The sequence below is a fragment of the Gymnodraco acuticeps genome, unplaced genomic scaffold, assembly GCF_902827175.1.
Source record: "Gymnodraco acuticeps unplaced genomic scaffold, fGymAcu1.1, whole genome shotgun sequence".
NCBI classification, from domain to species: domain Eukaryota; kingdom Metazoa; phylum Chordata; class Actinopteri; order Perciformes; family Bathydraconidae; genus Gymnodraco; species Gymnodraco acuticeps.
In genome coordinates, this window is record NW_022990507.1 from 51,808 (window position 1) to 74,244 (window position 22,437).

General features: G+C 41.3%; 1 protein-coding gene across 3 annotated transcripts in view; it reads left to right on the plus strand.

Moving 5' to 3' along the window:
• Positions 1–22,437, plus strand: part of kat6a (K(lysine) acetyltransferase 6A) — a 52,875-nt gene that overhangs the window by 22,585 nt on the left and 7,853 nt on the right. For 2 of the 3 annotated variants that reach the window (XM_034226898.1, XM_034226896.1), the window contains 10 exons: positions 1,795–1,910; positions 2,727–2,808; positions 3,011–3,125; positions 4,173–4,489; positions 6,377–6,489; positions 13,237–13,352; positions 13,945–14,086; positions 19,089–19,250; positions 20,520–20,613; positions 21,046–21,277. In XM_034226898.1, the coding sequence (XP_034082789.1) occupies positions 1,795–1,910; positions 2,727–2,808; positions 3,011–3,125; positions 4,173–4,489; positions 6,377–6,489; positions 13,237–13,352; positions 13,945–14,086; positions 19,089–19,250; positions 20,520–20,613; positions 21,046–21,277 (1,489 nt within the window). The remainder of the gene's footprint in view (positions 1–1,794; positions 1,911–2,726; positions 2,809–3,010; positions 3,126–4,172; positions 4,490–6,376; positions 6,490–13,236; positions 13,353–13,944; positions 14,087–19,088; positions 19,251–20,519; positions 20,614–21,045; positions 21,278–22,437) is intronic. The other variant, XM_034226897.1, reaches the window with a different exon arrangement.

Genomic DNA, 22,437 nt, shown 5'->3' on the forward strand with positions numbered 1-22,437 from the left:
AAATGTATAATCCACTTTTTTTTCACTAGCATTCACAGGGCGTCCGCGGGGTCTTAAAAAGTATTAAAAGTTGATAAATCATTTTAGCGAAAATGAAGGCTATTAAAAACTATTAAAAAGTATTAAAGGGCATTTTCCAAGGTATGACATTTTGTAGCTTGTTTTCAATAAGTATATAAAGTGTCCAAAGAGGTTGTATTCTACAGTCTGCCTGAATGTAATCATGGCGTAGGTGTGTAGTGTGATTCTGTGTAGTTTATTTATGGCATCCCGTTGGATTTGACGTCATCTGAACAGGACATCGCACGCTCACTGCTTGATAGCGCGCGAAGCTCCGTTTACGCCGGTTGTTAAACAACATCGTTATGGGGAAATGCAAGTCTGCGTCCAAATGGTTGGAAGATAAGGAGGAAGGACAATCAATACTGTATAGTCAATGTGAGGTAAAGTGTGTCGCCAAGGTAACCGGTTAGAACTCCAAGTGGCGATGAGGTCTTAAAATGTATGGAAAGGGTCTTAAAAGGTCTTACATTTGACTTCAGGATTCCTGCATATACCCTCAACATGTTCTTCCTTGCATGTAAGGCTTGATCAAAATAGATAAAAACAAATGTCAATATTGAAATGTAGATATTTGGTCTAAAGTTAATTGTGCTTGTTACAAAATATTTCCACAATGAGGTTTTAATGTCAACTGCCTTCACCGGCATCATGTGGATATAATGACTTAGTGGGCGAAGGAAAATTACAGAACAATAATAGAGAAATACACCACTTTACTATTATGCAGCCTTTAATATCAAGGAAAGAACTAACTTATGACACATATTAGAATATCCCACATCTGAGTCTTTTCACTCTATCATAGTAATATGAATATATACTCAGCCCTGCCTGCATGCAGTAAGTAAAAAGTCTCCAACAGTGATAATTGAGTTCACAAAAGCTATGACTAAAATATTAGTTATTAATCCTTTTCACTAACAATAGACCTTCTAGTGAGGATATCATCATGCTATTGATGGAAAGACTAAATGTGGTTTAAAAAATATATATTTTGCCAGTCTCTCTGTATTTCTGTGGATATAAAACGCACTATTACAGATGTTTCCCACACAGCAAGGCCCGGGAGGAAGAAGTGATGTTTTTTAGACCGCATCAAATTAAGTGTGAAATGTAAGGTATCTGAGGATTTTCATTTCCATGACATACATAAAGTCAACTAAAGCCTAAAACAGAACAAGGCTGAGTGAATATGATTTAAAAACAAGGACACTTAGGAAACAAGCAAAAAAAACCATTTGTTTTTCTGTTTATTTCTAAATAGCTATTTGCAGTTCAAAAGCAAATACCAGCACACTGCTAAGCAGACATTCTGTAACCATTAAGTATGGCTATTTTATTTTGGTTATTTTTCTTTTATTCTCCTGCCATTTTTTTGAAAGAGATGAACACAGTAATAGACAGACTCTGGCAGCGGTCTTTGTTTTCACAGAGATGTGGATATAATTACGGTGTTTCTGCTGCCGAGTGAACGCAGAGGAGAGATTGAGTTTTTCCCTCAGCGGGTTTCTGTCCCGCACAAGACCATCTTGTTTGCTGCTCTTCAAAACAGCGAGAGCTCATCTCTGACAGATTGTCTTTTATGTTTGAACACACTCTTTGCAGCCGGCCTTGATGTAGGGAGGGCTTTCAATTCCAAAAGGTTTTGATGCAAGTGGGTCACGGCTGTCAGTCAGCAGCACAAAATAAAAAAAGTCTCACTTGTTTGTGTGTCTATCTATCTACCTGCAGGCCACCCGTCCTGTCTCAAGTTCTCCCCAGAGCTCACAGCGAGAGTCAAGGCTCTGTGGTGGCAGTGCATCGAATGCAAGACTTGCAGCAGCTGTCAGGATCAAGGCAAGAATGCGGTGAGTGGAAATGCGGTCGAACAGCAGCTGAGAGCATCTCTTCTGCTTAAGTGCCACACTGAGATGCTGACAGACGTGTCTGTGGTCGCTGGGATTGAGCTATTTTAGTCAGCATTTCACTCTCTTCTCCTTACCTGTCGAGTGAGGAGTCATTGTTGTTCAAATGCTCGTAGGGCGGTTTGACGGCGAGACAAAATGTTCAACACGCTGTCAAGATGCACGATGAGAAACTGGTCTTTAAAGATGGAGAATAAAAGGGAAACAAGGAAGATGCTTGAACCAATCCCGATGGATATGTTCAGAGATCTGTCTAACTTGAAATGGCACATTACATTACAAGTATTTTGATGCATTTTTGTGCATAAATATGTGGAATTCTAGTCAGGTAATTAAAGGAGCTTTGATCATGCTTCACATAATGTATCCTCAAACAAAAATGAAATGCATCTAATTGGACATGAGGCTGGCTTTTATGCGACACATATTTAATATAAGGAGTGTTTGTTTTTCGACCTGACAGAGCGATATATTTCTATATGAATTAACAAACAGGAAAGTTGAAACGCATGAAAGAAAAACGTACCTATCAATAAGTTGTACCAATATGCTTATGACAATCATTAAAAAAATGTAGGCTCAAGAAGAGAGAGTGAGAGAAAATGTAATGTGAGTTTAAGAGCGCCTAATTTGTTCCAGAGAGCTCTCCTGCACTCTGAATGACTTTGTAAGGACTCACACTTTGACCTATTATATCGTTTTAGCTAATTTAGTCTGAACTTGCTAATACTCAGTACTTTGTGTGTGTTCGCTGTGCAGGACAACATGTTGTTCTGCGACTCCTGTGACCGGGGCTTCCACATGGAGTGCTGCGATCCTCCCCTCACGCGGATGCCCAAAGGTAAACAAAAACAAGACTCCTTTAAGTCATCACCTCTATGCAGCCTCCCTTGAATCTGACCTTAATGTCTTGAGATCTCAGGAAGCCCCTAATGCTTCACCATTAAGTGCTAATGTGTTTGAAACGTCCCTAAGCATGTCGGTGTCTGCTCTAAATCCACCTCGGGGTTTATAAACCTGTGCTGTGACTCTTTCTCTCTCAGGCATGTGGATTTGTCAAATCTGCCAACCCAGGAAAAAGGGAAAGAGGCTGTTACATGAAAAGGCAGCACAAATCAAACGGCGCTACAACGCACCGCTGGGCCGGCCCAAGAACAGGTAGAGAAACAACGTCTTCTGCAATGTCTGCTGAGTCTGTTTCACAGGGGGGAGGGGGCAAACAGTAACGTGGCCTAGCCAAGTGTCAAAAGAGGCAAAACATTCCCAAAAAAGACCTCAGAATCCCCCTCAAAATGTCATGTCATTTATTACATTTTGATGACATATTTGTTGTTCTTTTGTGCAGCATCACACATATTCAAACGTAAACTACTCCATCAAAAAATAATTACACATTTTATTTCAATCTAGTTAAAGGGGACCTATCATGCAAAATGCACTTTTTGATATCTTCTATACATAAAGATGTGTCCCCGGTGTGTCAGGGAACTCACGCAGCGTCAGAAAATAAACCCCTCTCTCTTTTCCTCCGTACCCAAATCTCTAAAAACGGGGGAACAACGGAGCTGATCCAGATTTGCGTCCGATATGACGTAATATCTGAAATGTGGACCCACGGCCCAATCGGAAACGTTGCTATCAGAAACAATGCCCGACTGTTTTGGACGTAATATGCTCGGTGTTTACATTAGCATCGCTAACACTCAGAGCTAACCTGTACTGGAGAGCATGTATGTGAAGAAGCAGGAAATAAAAAGGAACTCACCTTGTGGTATAACCGGCAAGAGAGAAAGCCTTTGAGCTCCAAACTGTTTCAGAGAGAATCCTTGATAATCCATGATATGGCGTTTCATCACGGCAGCATTTAGTTTAGACAGTAGCTGCCGGGTTCCGCATGAGCGCTTTATACCCCAAATCAGCACGTTTGAAACAGGAAGTGAAATAGAGGGATATGAGGCATGGCTAGAATGGGTGATCTGTTTGGTATTTTGAGCAAAACACTTCATAGACATGTTTTTTATATATTTTTATATATCTGAGACCTACGCTATTGCCTAAAAATAGCATGATAGGTCCACTTTAAATGAACATGGGAAATTGTTGAGGGGCAATTTTTTAAACACATATGTACCAACCAGTCTCGGACTCAGTCTCGGACTCAGTCGCTAACTCAGTCTCTGACTCATCCCTCTCTCTCCTCGTCAGACCGGGCCGGCCCTTTAAGAAGCTCGGCGGGCGCGGTCGGAGGAAGCGCTCGGCCTCGGCAAACTCGTCCTCCAGCTCGTCCTGCGAGGGTTACCCCGGAGATGACCGGCTGCTGTTCTCGATGCGGGACGACGACGACATGTCTCAGGGCAGCCTGCGGTTCAACAACAAGACCAAAGGCCTCATCGACGCCCTCACAAAGTTCTTCACCCCGTCGCCCGAGGGCCGCAAGGCACGGCAGGAAGTGGTGGATTATTCACAGCAGTGCCGCAACCGGAAGAAAGCGTGTCGTAAAGGAGAAGGAGACGATCGAGGAGGTGAGGACTGGTGGCCGTGTGTCTGCTAAAAACACATACCATTTTTCAATAGATGTTTTTATTAAATTACTTTATAAGTAACTTTATGAATTTTAGAATATAATCACGTTAAAAGTGGGGTGGGTAATTCACTTCAGAAACACTTTTTGTTATATTCCATGGAATGCTCTTAACATCCCGATAGCAATGAATATATTAAATGCTTTGACAATAAATACATTTAAAAAATGTCATCTGTGGAAGCCGTGGCGCTGTAAAAAGCACGACCAATCATCTGAGCCGGCCCGGCTAAAGTAACTGGATGGCCTACCTGCCTGTCAGCCTTCCATCTGTGCACAAACTTATCTCGTGCCCTCATTGGTCATGTGCGCGTTCGTGTGTTGGAGGAGGGGCTCTGTAAGGAAGTCTGAAGGAAGGGGCACATTTTTTCCGGTTGTGTACTTTCAAATTCTAGCGCACTCGAGCTGGTTTCTCCATTCTTACCTACCCTACCTTTAACTGACCAAAAATGGCATTAATAAAGGTTTTGTGCTTGACAGGGCATTCATAAACACCCTGTAAAAAGAATGTTGCAATAGTACACTAACAAAATTAGAGACTGTGAAAATGGCTATAGATTTTAAATCCTAAATCTTAAAGACTTCCACGACATAAATTGTTCAAAGTATAATGAGCCATCCGAATCATGACACACACAAAAAACTGCATCTTCATGCAATATGTCTCTGAGAGGTTGTCAGCTAGCTGCTTTCCTAACAGATCATCCCTGATGTCACTTATTTGTAAATTGTAGGTCGAGGGCAGTAATGGTGCACAATTGTTTTGTCATTTTCTGCCTTTGAAAATTGTTGCCTATGCATTGAAATAAATAGCTTTGTAAGATAAAGCGGCCACCTGCAGTTCTCTCTCCGCTGAGCTTTGAGGACAGCAGCGTGGAAGAGAAAACATGTGACAGAGCATCAGGAACATTCACTTCCTGTTTCTCTGGCCCCTCTGTCTGTGATTCAGCAGGTTTATAAACCTGTGTGAATGCAAGTGATGACTCAAAACTACTGTAGCCTATAAATGAATCAAAAGCCACATCAACCACAATAAAAGCTGAATATACAGTATATGTGCCTACGTGGTTAAAAGTCTCAAAATTAGCTATCTATGATTTATTTGACTTGTAATGTGCTATATAACATTTATATTTTGAGCAATAAACTTTAATCTTCTTAGTTTAATGGCTTCATAAGATATGGCAACAGAGATTAAAAAACTTCTCTCAAAACTTCAAAAGAAGCATCAAATGAAAATAAATACACTTGGTACAACCCTATTAACTACAGGAGGGCAAACTTTATGATATCAAAAAACCCCAAATCTGTCTGATGGTCTTGCCTGTGATAAATTAGCAAAGTCCCCCCGATTTAGAATGAAAATATTAGGGTTTATCTCAGGGAAAGCTGTTGTATAAATGCTCCAACAGCCAACAATCAGTCAAACTCACACATTTTAGCACTCTGCCTCTCACGGCCCGTCCACACAGCGGCGTGCGTTGAAAGCTTCACCATTCACTTTGAATGTGGTGACGTCACTTTTCGCCGAACTGCATTGTGGGAAGCGACGCGGAGCTTTGCTGGCGTGGCTCGCTGCAAAAGTTGAGCAATGTTCAACTTTTGACGCCTCGGCAGAAGCGTCAGCCAATCGAATCATATGCCAGTACAAGCTCTAGCCAATCAAACCGCTGCTTGTGTGTCAGAGGCGGGAGATTCATGTGATTGGTTGTTGGTCGAGTTTCAGACACGCCCGCCGGCAAGCTTCAACGCACGCCGCTGTGTGGACGGGCCGTCAAACTTCTCACTGGATAAGCACCAATGTTGACTCTGTGTTTGATCCCTGTAGACAATCAGGATGGCAGCGACTGGCGGGACGAGGATGAGAAACTCCCCGGCCACGAGAACCTGACGGAAAAAGACATCGAACTGTTCAGACACATCCAGGAGCTCGCACTGCAGGTACAGACGCAGAATATTAAATGTCTCTGACTAAGGGGGCCATGCTGGGTTCATAAGACGTGATATTATAGATGTCATTATTATGTTATAGCGTAGTTGCAAGCATTGTGAACCCGGAAATGTTGAGTACACACAGTACAGGTTTTATGATAGAAATTAATAGAATGCAAGAAATCATACCCTCGTGGGGGCGCGCTCATGTGATTGGCTTAGAATGAAGGAGACATCTGATTGGCTATAGATAGAAAAAATTACAAGTACGAATCGGCTGACCGTCAGGGGAGTCTCAAAAAACCCACACACGAATGCACAGCGATCCGTGCACAGAAAGCGGTTTGTGTTTGCAGGTGCAGGAGATTTAAACGGAAAACAAATATGTGAGGATCAAAAATACATATGTAAAACTTTTTTCTGTATTTGGATTTTATTGACATGTATATGAAACGGAACACATTTGTGTGTGCATTGAAGAACACAAGTGTGGATCCGGAAATACAAGTTTGAATCCTTCTGTGTGCATGTGTGTATTATGAGACTGTTCTGAGCCCATAAATTAGCATTAGGCGCTTTCACACCGGAGTACTTTTCCCATACTTTTCCCAGAAATAGTTCCGATAGTTCCTGGGATGTTGCGTTCACACCAAAAAGATCTTTTTTTACGGGAACCTTTTCACCCCTTTTTAGTGCCTGCTAGAGAGCATGGACTTTCCTGGGGAGAAAACGGTTCCAATGTCTGATTCTTGGCTGGGCGAATTGCAAACCACGCCCCGTAAAACTCAGAAAAGTTTTCGTGAAGCCGCCATTTTATTTCCTCGCATTATTAGCATTAGGCCAGCGCACCAATGGAGAGAGACTAACTTATGGCAACACAAAATAAAACGTGGGATCGGTGGAGTGATGAGGAGGTGTCGGCGCTTCTGGCGATTTACCTGGGGCAGTTAACCGGGGGACTCCGGGACTTCGGGTGGCAGTATACGCCGTGAAGTTGTTTGCGGCCTGCCAGTAAACCCAAAGCAGAAGAAGTGACGTCAGCAGCTTCATTTGCGTAATCCTCCCTCAGGGACTTATTCCGGTGTGAACACGATTTACTAGATAGTTCCGGGAACTATTCCTGGGAAAAGTACTCGGTGTGAAAGCGCCTATTAGTTGCGTTAATTGAAATGGATGGCATTATAGCCGATACGATAATACTTTAATGGTCAGATCAAGTCTGAAATTTGACTTGCATCACAGCAGCTCCGTGTGTAACATCAACATAGACAAATATACAGGCACAATACATGAAAAACAAACATTTCCAAAGACCCTTTAGCTTGCATTTGATCTGGGATTTAGCTCTGTATTTACTGTGAGGATTGACTGATGCACAAAGGAGTGCTTCAGTCTCTCTTAATTGAATGTGGACCATTTTGGATTTGTTATGGGGGTTATCGAGGATGCTAAATACATTTCTGCCATTTTCAGGATCAAAAATGGCTGTTTGATCCAGGAAGTGGCCATATTTGTACTCTCGGTGCACAGGGCTATATCGGTAATTAATGCTAATCGTGCAAATAGCCCAATATATGCAAGTTGGCATCCGGCCGTTTCTATGTGCTGGGGAACCGTACTATACATTTCTAACATAAAACTTATCAACTCAACATTTGCGGGTTCACAATAGGGCTCTATGGGCTGGCAACTAGACTTTAAACCCCCAGAGTGCATAGGAGGAACTGAAAGTCAATGGGAACTTGGTCCGTGGGTTTGTGGGTGGAAAAGTCAATGAGCTGTGAGACCATTGTATTTTATTAAAACATTCATTTGCCATAGATCGTCTGACAGATTTAACATGTTATCAGAAGCTCATGTGTGATCCACCGCTAAAGGTGGGGGTTCAAATGAGCAGTACATGCAAATAATTAGGGGTGATTGACGGACATTACTACAAGAGGAATAAAGTGATTTGGTTATATTGGAAATTTGCTTGAGTTCCACGTTCTGCCTGTGATACTCTCGTGTGTGAAAGAGCAAGGCTGCTCAGTGTAAACATACAAATCATAATCAAGATTAAATTGAATATTTACTCACACACTGTGGAAATACGATTCATTTATTGTACGTGTTTTAGATATTACAGTAATCGACTGAGCAGAGAGGGTGATTTATAAGACAAAACAGGTGATTGTGAAACCGATTGTGAAACAAAAATCGTCACCATCTTATTTTCAGCCAAACATTTGAATTTCCACGTACAATTGGATTAAATGACCCGCCTTAGTCTCTGCCTTGTCTTAGTTTAGCATAGACACTTGATGTTGATGTCAGAGTACATCCTCTGTAGGAGGCGTGTGGTGCAGTGGGTTGTGCGTTGGTGTTGGGATCAGGGGGGTCACAGGTTCAAACCCCACTGCAGTCAGCATGTCGTTGTGTCCCTGAGACACTTCACCCCAAATTGTTCCTGTGGGGATTGCCCACAGTATTGAGTGTGTAAGTCGCTTTGGATAAAAGCGTCTAACAAGTGACAGGTAATGTCATGTAATGATGGAGCTGATATGGAGCAGACTAAAGACAGAGTAACAGAGCCAGAGCAGTCATAGAGAGGAGATGTAGATTACATTAACGTTCCTCGAGCGGCAGCAGATTGACCGGCTGTTTGTCCAGCGTCACAGGAGTCATATCAAAACACTATCCAACTGAAATGTTCACACCGGTGTTTAAGTGTTGCATGCAGGCGGAGTAGTAAACGTTAATGATGTGTGAAAAGGACAGGTGTGAGTATCTGGGTTGAGTTGCTGTTGAGTGAAGAACACAATCATCATAAACAGGAAGGGACTTCCAAACTGCTCTCGTGAATCTCTGAGCTCCACTTAAAGCTCCATCGCAGCGCTAGCAGGTAGCCGGCTCTCTCTGAGTGCCATCAAGGCGTGTGGCGCAGTGGGTTGTGCGTTGGTGTTCGGATCAGCAGTCAGCATGTCGTTGTGTCCCTTCACCCCAAATTGCTCCTGTGGGGATTGTCCACAGTATTGAGTGTGTAAGTCGCTTTGGATAAAAGCGTCTAACAAGTCACATGTCATCAAGTCATAGCAAGTGGCTTTTCTCTACTGAGTTAACTCATTCATTGTATGAGCTCAAATGCTCACTGCAGTGGCTCAGGTTTGAGCGCGGGCAAGCCGCACAAAAACGATTGGCACACATGTTCCACGAGTTTATGCAAACTTAAGCATATTTTGTAACGAGACTAAGGGCTTTACAGACATGATGGCTGCAAATAACTCAAATTATAAAGTAAAATAATGATTTCAGAAAGATGTTTGACATGCTTTGACAACAGGAGATCTTGGTAATCTACATATAAAGAAAACATGTTGACTCGTCGTTTTTCAAGATTTTTAACCTTTCAACCAGGGCTCGAGCTTAAGGACGTCCCGTCGTCCCGGGGCCGAAAAAAATAGTATCGGGGAGGATAAAAAATAATTTTGGGACGAATTTGGGACGAGATTTTAAATAAAAATACCCTGCTAACTCTACTACAAAAGGCGATGAAAATGAAACCGACTGCACGTTTTGTGTAGCACATTAAACCTCCTTGTCAACATAAACACACATGCACATTTAGAAACCCGCAAAATACACACATAGCTACAGCTGTGCCGCTGGCTGTCAGCCAGCCGCCCAGCTGGCTGTGCCCGCAAATTCCTGGCCCGCAAATTCGCGGGTCTAGCTATGTAGGCTACTGAGTGTGTGTATTTCGCGGGTTGAGTGATGAACAATGGCATCCCGTGGAGGAATTCTGAAATGTTTTACCGTTAATCACAAAAACGCACAGCAGAACCAGACCCTGGAGCGCCGGCCTCTTTATTTACTTACTCCTCTTCATCCCCTATGGGTAATAAGGCTGAGATGAGAACCCTCCATCGTATTTAGTCCTTAGCAATATGCTGCCTCTCCCCATGTAGGGATGGGTACCGAGCCCCGGTATTAAACGGGTCGGAATTATTAAAGACAGTGGTAACGTTAAGCTCCGACGTTATTGGACTTTTTATCGGTACTGGAGACATTTAAAATATGTCATATGTATTATTGCTACATACACATTATATCGCAGTTTTAGTTTCGCCAACTTCGTTTCTAATATGCAATAAGACTACAACATGCGTCTATGATGTATTTTCTACCTTTCCAATCCAGACGAGATCTCTCTCCCGTCTGTGTGCGAGGGGGCGGGGCCGTTTGTAAAGGTCTCCTGACTGTGTTACAGACTGTCATCCTGGTTAGTGGTTACTCTGGGTTCTGTCTTCAGGACAGTGTTAGATTCTTTTGGTAATCGGATGGGACTTGATTGGATTCAATATTAGAGTAATTTTCTTGTGTGTGTGTTTGTTTAAATATATTTGGCCTTTGTTTATGTGATTGAATGATTTACTCAAATAAAAAGGTTGATGAATTATCATCTAATGATTTGTATGATGTTTTATTTATGTTAAAGGTCACTTTGAATGATTTTAACTAATGATAATGTAGAAAAACTAACATTTTAAATTCGGGACGGTCCACATTAATTTCGGGACGGCTTAATTGTATTTCGGGACGGTTCCGGGAGGATGGGGAAAAAAGTTAGTCGAGAGCCCTGCTTTCAACCTTCCTTTAGTGACAATACATTTGTTGTTTCAAATAGCTTACTCAAATTAATATTTAGATCTTCGTTAGGGAGTGTAAAATTCAAAAAACTACGATCATTATTGTTTTGTATAAGTTTACACTTTTCAACAATTCTTCCTGTCATTTTAGAGTTGCACTTGCTCCCTGGTGTTTTGCTGATACTGTTTATTCTTGATTTCCCTCCAAATGAGGAGGGGGTGCGCCCTCTGGTGTTCCAGAGAGAACTGCACCCAATAACACATCCAGCAGAAACATCTCAGTGCATGCTTCTACCTCGCATAATTATAAACACCGCTTTCACTGATGATTTCAGATCTGTGTTTTCTAAATTGGGATTTTCTATTTTGTTGTGTTTTTAAAATGTGTTTTTACATCATGTATGAGGGTTTTCAGTCTGTGCTGGCTATAAGTATGGTTTTATTGTCTCGTGCTTTTACATTAGTTTATTTTTGTCTTATCGGTTTTGTCTAAATGTATTTATGCTACTTTTTTATATATTAATTGATATAGGCAAGGCAAGGCAAGTTTATTTATATAGCACTTTTCAACACAAGGCAATTCAAAGTGCTTTACAAAAAATGAAAGAGATTAAGAAAATGGCATTTAAAATCAGTCATTAAAAAGAAAAGCTAATAAAATAAACATTAAAAGAAAAAGTACATGGATAAAAGTTACAGTGCAGTCTAAGATATGAATAGTTCAATTAAAAGCAGCGACAAAAAGAAAAGTCTTCAGCCTGGATTTAAAAGTAGTCAGAGTTGCAGCGGACCTGCAGGTTTCTGGGAGTTTGTTCCAGATATTTGGAGCATAATAACTGAACGCTGCTTCTCCATGTTTAGTTCTGACTCTGGGGACAGAAAGCTGACCAGTCCCTGAAGACCTGAGAGATCTGGTTGGTTCATAATTTAGCAGGAGGTCAGAAATGTATTTTGGGCCTAAACCATTCAGTGCTTTATAAACTAGCAGCAGTATCTTGAAATCTATTCTTTGACACACAGGAAGCCAGTGTAAAGACTTCAGAACAGGAGTGATGTGATCCACTTTCTTAGTGTTAGTGAGGACTCGAGCAGCAGCGTTCTGAATCAGCTGCAGCTTCCTAATAGATTTTTTAGTGAGACCTGTGAAGACACCATTACAGTAGTCGAGTCTACTGAAGATAAAAGCATGGACAAGTTTTTCCAAATCCTGCTGTGACATTAGTCTTTTAATCCTAGATATATTCTTTAGGTGATAGTAGGCTGATTTAGTAACTGTTTTAATGTGACTGTTGAAACTCAGGTCAGAGTCCATGACTACACCTAGATGTTTGGCTTTATCTGTTGTTTTGAACATTGCAGACTGAAGCTCAGCGCTAACTTTTATACGTTCTGCCTTGGCTCCAAAAACCATTACCTCAGTTTTATCTTTGTTTAATTGGAGAAAGTTCTGACACATCCAGTCATTGATTTGTTCAATGCACTTACTCAGTGTTTGAATTGGAGCATAGTCTCCTGGTGAAATTGTTACGTACATTTGTGTGTCATCTGCATAGCTATGGTAACTTATTTTGTTGTTTTTCATTATCTGAGCCAGTGGTAGCATGTAGATGTTAAAGAGAAGAGGCCCCAAGATGGAGCCTTGAGGAACCCCACATGTCATATTTGTAAACTCAGATGTGTATTTACCTATAGAAACAAAGTTGTTTCTGTCCTTTAAGTAGGATTCAAACCAATTCAGAACTGTTTCCGAAAGTCCCACCCAGTTTTCCAGTCGGTCTAGTAATATGTTGTGGTCAACAGTGTCAAACGCAGCACTGAGATCTAATAATACCAACACTGAAGTTCTGCCACTGTCTGTGTTCAAGTGGATTTCATTAAAGACCTTTACAAGAGCAGTCTCAGTGCTGTGGTTTGGACGAAAGCCTGACTATACAGCACTTTGGTCAACTCTGTTGTTTTTAAAGTTGCTATATAAATAAAGTTTGATTGGATTGGATATCCAAGCTCCTACTTAACCAGGAGGCCCTTTCATTATAATCTGACCAATCGATTTATGATCTGTGAATCAGTCCGGTTAAAACCTGGACCTGACCTTTCCTTTTTCCCCTCTCTTCCTTCCCCCAAACAGAAAGTGGGTGTGACGGGGCCACCAGACCCTCAGATGCGATGTCCGTCAGTCATCGAATTTGGAAAGTTTGAAATCCAGACGTGGTATTCGTCCCCCTACCCCCAGGAGTACAGCAGGTAATGAAACACAGCAGCCTAATGTACCACAGTCCTCGTAGGCGGAGTCATCAGCAGCAGTGTGATAAAGCTCCATTATTAACCTGTTTACACTCACACCTACTATAGCAGGGAACCATCAGAGCAGAGGAGGTGTTTCTGATTTGCTGAGTATATTTTTATGTATGTAACATTTAAAAATGTAATTAGACCTACTCTGTTACCAAATGTGCAGCCATTTCTTTATTTTTATTTCGAAGAGGAGTAAATAAAAATCTTACCGACACTTTTAGGTGCACACATATTTATACTAAACCATACAATGTTATTTGCTACTTTCAAAACAACAGCTGTGATACGTTTTAACAACTTTTATTTGGATAATCTGCCAATTTTGTATTTAATTAAATGAATCCCTTGTCCCTTAAACTGGCAACAAATATCAACGGTTGTTATAAAATAGTTTTAGGAAAACTAACAGATATCCAAATCTGAGAAGCTGGATTCAGAGTTTGCAAATGTCGCTATTGAAAATAAACAATTGTGAAGACGGCTCCAGCTTTTTACAACTTTTCTGTCACTCTCTTCTTCCCCTTCCCTCTGCCCTGGTCAGACTACCGAAGCTGTACCTGTGTGAGTTCTGCCTGCGCTACATGAAGAGCCGCAGCATCCTCTACCAGCACATGAAGAAGTGCAGCTGGTTCCACCCCCCCGCCAACGAGATCTACAGGAAGGAGCACGTCTCTGTTTACGAGGTGAGGAGCTGCTAGCTGCTAATGTGCTAATAATGTGCTAGAGTGATGATAACGCAGTAACCTGCAGTCACTTCTGCATAAATTGCACCTTGTTTTTTACTCTAGCCCTGGTTGTTGCCTCAGACTAAACAATATAGTCCGGTCAAAGTTAGGGCGGCCACAAACAACACATTTTCGATCAAACTATCAAGGGATGTAACGATACCAAAAACTCACGGTACGATAATATCGCGATAAAAACTCACGGTACGATATTTATCGCGATATTGAAAAATAAAGAAAACAAATGTGATTTTTTTTTTTTTTTTGGACTTCAATTTTTTTTCTTTATTAAATAATAAATCTGATTTGAACAGCATTTTAGTAGATAGTAGTATTTTAAAGTGTCAACAATATAATAATCAGACCCTGCAATAGAATAAATCAAGTTTCACTTTAGTTTTTCAAGTAACTCAACTCTAACTCACTCGCTCAGCATCATCAAGGTTATCTTTTAGGAATATGAGCATGTCCACATTTCCAGGTAGAAGCTGGGATGTTTGGGCGTTTGCAAAATCCCCTGCTGTGGAAAAAACTCTCTTGCTTGGTACTGATGTTGCTGGGACAGAGAGATATGCTTTGGCCATGGGTGACAGCAGTGGGTCAAACTGTGCATTGTCTCTCCACCACTTCAAAAACAATACAGTTGTTGCCAAGAAGGTGAGGCTTATTGACAGGGCGAGATATAAATATACTGTTGGTACTTGTCAATGTCTCTAGGTATGTACATGTAGCCCTGTAAATACGATGTCCTTTTGTGTTATCTGTTGTTTTATGTTCATGTTGTAACCTACTTGCTGCCAAGTTGGACAGGTCTCCCTTGAAAAAGAGATTGATGATCTCAATGGGACGATCTGGTTAAATAAAGGTTTTTAAATATATTTTTAAAAAAAAAAATCACGGTATATTTAGTCAGTCTCACAACGGTATTGAGACAATTATTTACCGCGATATTCGATATATCGTTACATCCCTAGTATTTATCAGATTAATCTAAATGATTCATTATTCACAATAATATTTAACTGAACATTTAATAAAAGTAAATTATATTTTATCAAACTGTATGTCAGTGTATCATTTAGCACCAAAACCACCTAAATACATATTCACATATTTAAGTGTAACGGCCCGTCCACACGGCGGCGTGCGTTGAAGCTTCAACGCTTCTTCCCATTCACGTTGAATGGGCTGACGTCACGCTTTGCCAAACTGCATTGTGGTTCCGTTGCTTCGCTTTGCTCGCTTCAAAGGATGAGAAAAGTTCAACTTTTGAAGCTTGGACGAAAGCGTCAGCCAATCAAATCATATGCCAGTACAAGCTCTAGCCCAGTGGTTCTCAACTGGTGGGTCGCGGACCCGTTTCGAGTGGGTCGCGGATGTGTGAGTGAATAAAAAAAAAAATTTAAACATTTTTTGGGGAAAAAGTCAAACTTTTATTTTGAAGGCCCGATTTTCTAACGCTGTGCATGCAGTGGGCGTTGGACTGGAAGTACCGGAGACCATAAACGGTTTTGAAAACTTCTGTCACTAGTGATCATCCTCTCAATAAAATATCTTTGCTGATGTGTTTTCGAGTCTTCTGGCCAATCAGAATCAAGATAGTTTCCGGAAGTCCCCACGGAGAATAACTTTGTGGTTGAACTCTTTTTTATACATCCATGGGTACAACTTCAGATAGAAATGAACACATAATGAAATATGACCCCAGTTTGATGATTGACAGGTCACAGAACAATGGGGGCTATCTACCCTTACCCACAATTTAAAGTAATCCACACAGACTCTCTCCTCTTTGCTCTTCTCTCTGTGTGGAGCAGCAAGCTGTCAGAACTAAGTGACAAACAAACAATGGCATAAAATATTATTAATATGTCGGGTTGTAATAGATTTATTTATTTTCTTCTCGGAGTGTACCAGAATGCATAGTTTATGTTAGTATTTCTAAAAATCTCCCCCCGGACCCCCCTGCTGGGGTTGGGTTTTCAGCATGCGTGCCTTTTTATATAGTTCAGCTTTGTTTCCATCATCTCATTAAACCTTTTTTTTTAAAAGCATACTTTAGTTCTGTGAAGGGATATATGCACTGTACTTCACTTTTATTAATATTGTATGCTGATAAGCGTATATATTACAGCACCATTTCTTGTTGAATAGATTTGAGTGGTTCAAAATGTTGGGTCGCGATGTATTGACCAAGTAAAAAGTGGGTCCCGAGGCCTGACCAGTTAAGAACCACTGCTCTAGCCAATCAAACCGCGTGCTTGTGTGTCCGGGGCAGGAGATTCATGTGATTGGTTGTTGGTCGAGTTTCAGACACGCCCACCGGCAAGCTTCAACGCACGCCGCCGTGTGGACGCTGCGTAAAACTGTGCATCAATATTTGCGTTTTAATACTTTGCTTGTATTTTTACAGAAGGTTTTACATGGAGTGGGTTTTAGTGTAATATTAAAAGAGTACTTTAGTGGGAGCAGTATTTTTACAGGGCATATTATTCTATCAAAATATGCTGCCACTTTAATCTTAAACCAAAATATTTTAATGGGGATATTATAATAGAGTATCAAAATATGTTTACACTTACATATGCACTACACTTTCAAAATTGGTAGATTTGGCTATCCATTAAACATAGACTGTGGGCTAATACGCACATTCATATATTAATAATTGACAATACTCCAACATAAAGTATGTTTATCCTAATGGTGTTTAATTAACATCCTTACCAACTAAAGTGCCACCAGGGAAAGTCACTATTTAGAATAATTAATAATAAGACATTTTCAGTTAAGCTCTTCCTCCGGCTCTCGTAGTGCAGCGGCAGATTCATTCAGAGTTGAGGTGTCTCCTGTTTCTCTGCAGGAGAGAGCTGGGATACCTGGCTTCCTGCCAGCCTTCCTCCCTCCTTCCTCTTCCTCTTTACGGCTCTTTGTTTCCCTCTCTATCGTCTGGGTCTCCAGAGACAGGTCTGAGATCACTGCCTGACACTAGCTTCTACTTCATTCTCCCTCACTTTGGTCCACAGCAGCTTAAAGATGGACTCCTGGACAGCCCTGTTTCTTCTAGTCATTTATATGGGGGTAGAATTGTGTAAATATTACTTGTGTGAACAGAAAAATAATTGTGTGTAATTGTCAGTTGTAAATGTAAAACCTCTTCCACAAATACATTACAAATATTTGCCAACTCTCGAGAGAAATATGAAAAACAATTGAACACAAATGAAACACGGACTACGGACTCGTGCTCTTAATTGGAAACCTTGAAATGCGGAAATGTCGTCATCAGCAGGCCGTATATCTATTTCAGATTTCGGTTCGGACCGGCGAAAGTTTGTCTCAAAACTCTGTGTGTAAAAAGACGACCCACGGAGAATTGAGATCCACAGACACGTTTTTGAACAATGCCTGATCAAACGTTGTAAATGTTAGAGGGATATTCACAAGCTTTTGTATATTTGTAAATTCATTATATAAAAGATAAAAACAATTATTTGTGGAATAATTTGTGTATTTGCAGATCCGTTTGACTTTTTTACATGACATGTCACTTGTTAGACGCTTTTCTCCAAAGCGACTTACATACTCAATACTGTGGACAATCCCCACAGGAGCAATTTGGGGTGAAGTGTCTCAGGGACACAACGACATGCTGACTGCAGTGGGGTTTGAACCTGTGCCCCCCTGATCCGAACACCAACGCACTAGTCCACTGCGCCACAGGCCGCCTTTGCAATGATTATTTTTAGGATTTGAGCATATTTTAAGTGGAAAGTGTTTTACATTTAAACACGGATTATTTTTCTGTTCACACAAATAATATTGAGACAAATCTACCCCCATACATTTAGGAAGCTTTGTGTTGATGTGTTTTCCTTTCCACTCATCCCACTACAGGCTGAAGACTTTTCTTTTTGCCGCTGCTTTTAATTGATGTATTCATATCTCACACTGCACTGTAACTTTTATTCATGTATCTTTTGTTATTCATGTTTTATTATCTTTGCTTTTAAATGATTGTTTTTAAATGCCATTTTATAATATGTTTCTTAGGCTGGAGCCACACGAGAACGGTAACGCAAACGAACCGAAATCGTTGTCAAAAAAGTCTTCCGTCCACACGCAATAGGCACCAGAAACGCGTCCTTCCACACGAGACCGCTGGAGACGCTGTAGTACATATGCCGGGCCTGTAAGTGGCGGAAGTACACCGCCACAAAATACACCAAAAGCAGTGAAGAAGACTTCCGAGCATGGTTTCCATGGTTGCCCTTCTGTTTATTCTCCGCGTGGATTTAGAAGGTGGGGAGAGGCAGGGCTCTTTTTCTCCGTCAGCAGCAGCTGATCTCTGATCCCTCTCTCCTGTCCGATTAGACTTCACTCGCGTTCATGTCCATATCGATCAGATCTAGCTAGTTCTAGCTAATGATATGACTGCCTGAGTGTCAAAGGACACCTAAACCATAAGCGACATTTTGACCGGAGAATTTTAGATTTCGGCTAACGGAAACTCTGCCGTGAGGGGGGGTCTGCTGGAGGCACCTGCTGGGTGCACTGTCCTGCGAGATACCGGGACCTGGCTCGAAACACTCGGAAAACTGTTGTTGTTGGCGAAACACATCAGCAATAACGCGGGTGACACGGGGGTGAGCAGGAGAGGTGGGGAGAGACGGGGCTATTGCGTCATCGTTATCAGGATATGATCGTATAGGTCGCATACACAGAGCTGTTTGGCCCCCCAGAGCGTTTTGTCCGCAGATCTACCCACCTTGGGTCCCGTTATCGTTATTTGCGTTTCCATGTCGGCCTCGTGTGGCCGAACCGTCTATCTGATAGAGAACTGTAGCAGACACGACCGTTGCCGTTCTCGTGTGGCTGCAGCCTTAATGTCTTTCATTTTGTAAAGCACTTTGAATTGCCTTGTGTTGAAAGCTGCTATATAAAGAAACTTGCCTTCCAGGTTGATGGGAACGTGAGCACAATCTACTGTCAGAACCTGTGTCTGCTGGCCAAGTTGTTCCTGGACCACAAGACCCTGTACTACGACGTGGAGCCCTTCCTCTTCTACGTCCTGACCCACAACGACAGCAAAGGCTGCCACCTCGTCGGATATTTCTCCAAGGTAAGAAGACCATGATGCAGATAAAAAGATATGGGACACATCCTGACACACATCTTAAAACAACACAGATCTTTAATGTGCATTTGATAATAAAGCCTTCCAATCTTTCCCATGGAGAGATATATACAAAACTTTGGGGGGGGTATAACATTTTTAAATTAGATGGAGTAGGTAATTCACTTCAGAAACACTTGTTATATTCCATGGAATGCTCTTAACGTCCCGATAGCAATGAATACATGAAATGCTTTGACAATAAAAACATAAAATATTGAATCTGTGGAAGCCGTGGCGCTGTAAAAAGCACGACCAATCATCTGAGCCGGCCCGGCTAAAGTAACTGGATGGCCTACCTGCCTGTCAGCCTTCCATCTGGGCACAAACTTATCTCGTGCCCTCATTGGTCATGTGCGCGTTCGTGTGTGTTGGAGGAGGGGCTCTGGAAGGAAGTCTGAAGGAAGGGGCAGATTTGTTCCGGCTGTGTACTTTCAAATTCTAGCGCACTCGAGCCGGTTTCTCCAAAATTACCTACCCCACCTTTAAAAGTATGAATGTTACAGAGCTATAACGTGATAATGACGACTTTTCTTATCTTGGCTCGTAATGGAAATCAGCAGAATAACTTTTGCTAACATTCATATCAACTACAACTTCTTTATATAAATGAAAACAATATTCTTCTTGAGGTAGCACTGTTCAAAAGCACCTCTCAGCGGGATATAATAATTGGCATTGTAAGCTTATTAAAGAAGACACATGCAAGAGCGTCTGTGACCGGTTAAGGTTGAAAGAAAAACAGCTGTTTAGAAATACTTTTCAAGCATTTCTGCGAGAGCAACTTGTGCTTGGTGTCAGTCTCTCGGTCTTCTCAGTGTCCACCACACAGCCCCCATTATTCCTCCTTCTTTTTGTAGAATGGATACCTCTGTAAATTAGCACCACCTTGCACACACTTACAAAAAGAACATTAGCCATAATTGAGGGGAAAAAAGATTTAAATTGATTTGCATTGGCTTCACTCGCCCCACACAGGTGCATAGCTTCAAAACAAACATGTTGTTCTGCAGATAAACAATGAGCGCTGCCGCCCTTCTGTGGAGTTTCCCGACGCAGGTGCTCACATTAGCATGTCTCCTCTCTGCCAAAACACAGCAGTTAGTGAGCGGACCATCAGCACCCATCTGTACACAGGCCTGCTCTGTGATGCACTTCCATTATATTTCTTTCTTCTAATGGTGGAATGTATCTGTGCGTTTCTCTTTTCTCCAGGAGAAGCACTGTCAACAGAAATACAACGTGTCATGCATCATGATTCTTCCTCAGTACCAGCGCCAGGGCTACGGGCGCTTCCTCATCGACTTCAGTAAGGACATAGACACCAATAACTGTGATAGACATCAGTATAGGGCTGTATGATTTAAATGCACTGAGATAATGTTGACTGATATTGCAATTACGATTTGCAAAACTATAGGTACATTTTTCTTTACATGATTCACATTATCGTTAATATTATTATTTTTTATGTAAGAGTACCTGTACCAAACAACGATGTTTTAGTCTGTATATTACACTTCTCCATATTATGATATCATTAAAAGTTGTATGAATTGTGCAGCTCTTTATCTGTCAATACTCGTCACCGGCTTGAGATCATAAATACATGTATCCTGATATTGAAGCTCAAGCTGGTGACGAGTGATATTTTCTAACAATACTCTTTTAATAAACTGAATGAACAAATACAAAAGAAGTTGCTCAAGATGTCCCTGTTTGCCCCCCCCCCCCCCTGCAGGCTACTTATTGTCAAAGCGCGAGGGTCAGCCCGGCTCCCCAGAGAAGCCCCTGTCGGACCTGGGCCGGCTGTCCTACATGGCGTACTGGCGCAGCGTGGTGCTGGAGTGTCTCCACGAGGTCCGCGACCGGCAGATCACCATCCGGCAGATCAGCAAACTGACGGGGATCTGCCCGCAGGACATCACCACCACGCTGCACAGCCTCAGCATGCTGGAGCAGCGAGGGGAGAGGTACCAGCACTACCTTTATTCTAGAGCAGGGTTGTTCAAACTTTTTACACCGAGGGCCACATACAGAAAAATATACGAAGGGCTGGGCCGCTCACTAGAGGAGAGGTTTATTGCCTCATAAGTTCAGTTATAAGTTAGCAAAATCAATCAAATGTAGGTACATGATGCTCGTGAGTGTTGGCAGCTCATCCCTTAAAACAGAAGATTGATTATAATAAGGAGAAATAGGAAGGGTGTATTTCAAGCTTGTTATGGAAATAAGTCATTGGGCTTTTTTCTTATCAACTTAGATATGTAAGAAAATGTTTCCAACTTTAATCGACTGAATTTATTTGAAAAGTGGTCGTATTAACACATGAATACTACGGTGTAATATATGTTTACATTTATAGTTAAGAAGTACAATATAAGACAAGCACAAGTTTCATTTGTGGGTCGTACTCCATTGTACTTTTTGAATTTGCTGAGGGCCGATTCAAATTGGGCCGCATTTGGCCCCCGGGCCGTAGTTTGGACACCCCTGTTGTAGAGTTTAAGTAGACAACAAATGATATACAGTGCAGGAAGAGGCAGACCTATCACTGCGGTTATTGGAATCATCCACCTGATAAATGTTAAAATTCCACAAGTTTATTGAAATATCAGGATCAATGTTAGTGTGTAATAGCATAAGACAACACATATATATATATATATATATATATATATATATATATATAATATATATATATCTATCTGGGTTCAGAATGCACTCCTTTGGGTTTATTTATAGTGTCGTGTTCTGTGGTTAAAAGTTTGAATTCGGTGTACATTGTGATTAAAACATTTAAGTGAGCTTACTTTTAAAATGTCTTCATTGTTTCTCCTCCGTGAGAATATAATATAACTGAATATAGTGCAGTGAAAAACAAGAGGAGGATCTGTTTGAGACAGAGATGCTAATGTTCAATCAAATGTTAGCAACAGTCAAATTGAAAGGCGTTGAGTTTGAACTGATTTTAAAAAACACTGACACGCCTTTTAATGTAAGTAAAGATAGACCAATCTTATTCCAACCTCTAAATATGCATAAGAAAACTGTATGGGCATTGCAAGCTTACACATATGTGTGGATGGATAATCTGACACACAGCCGTATTCTTTTATTTATTTCCTCTTTT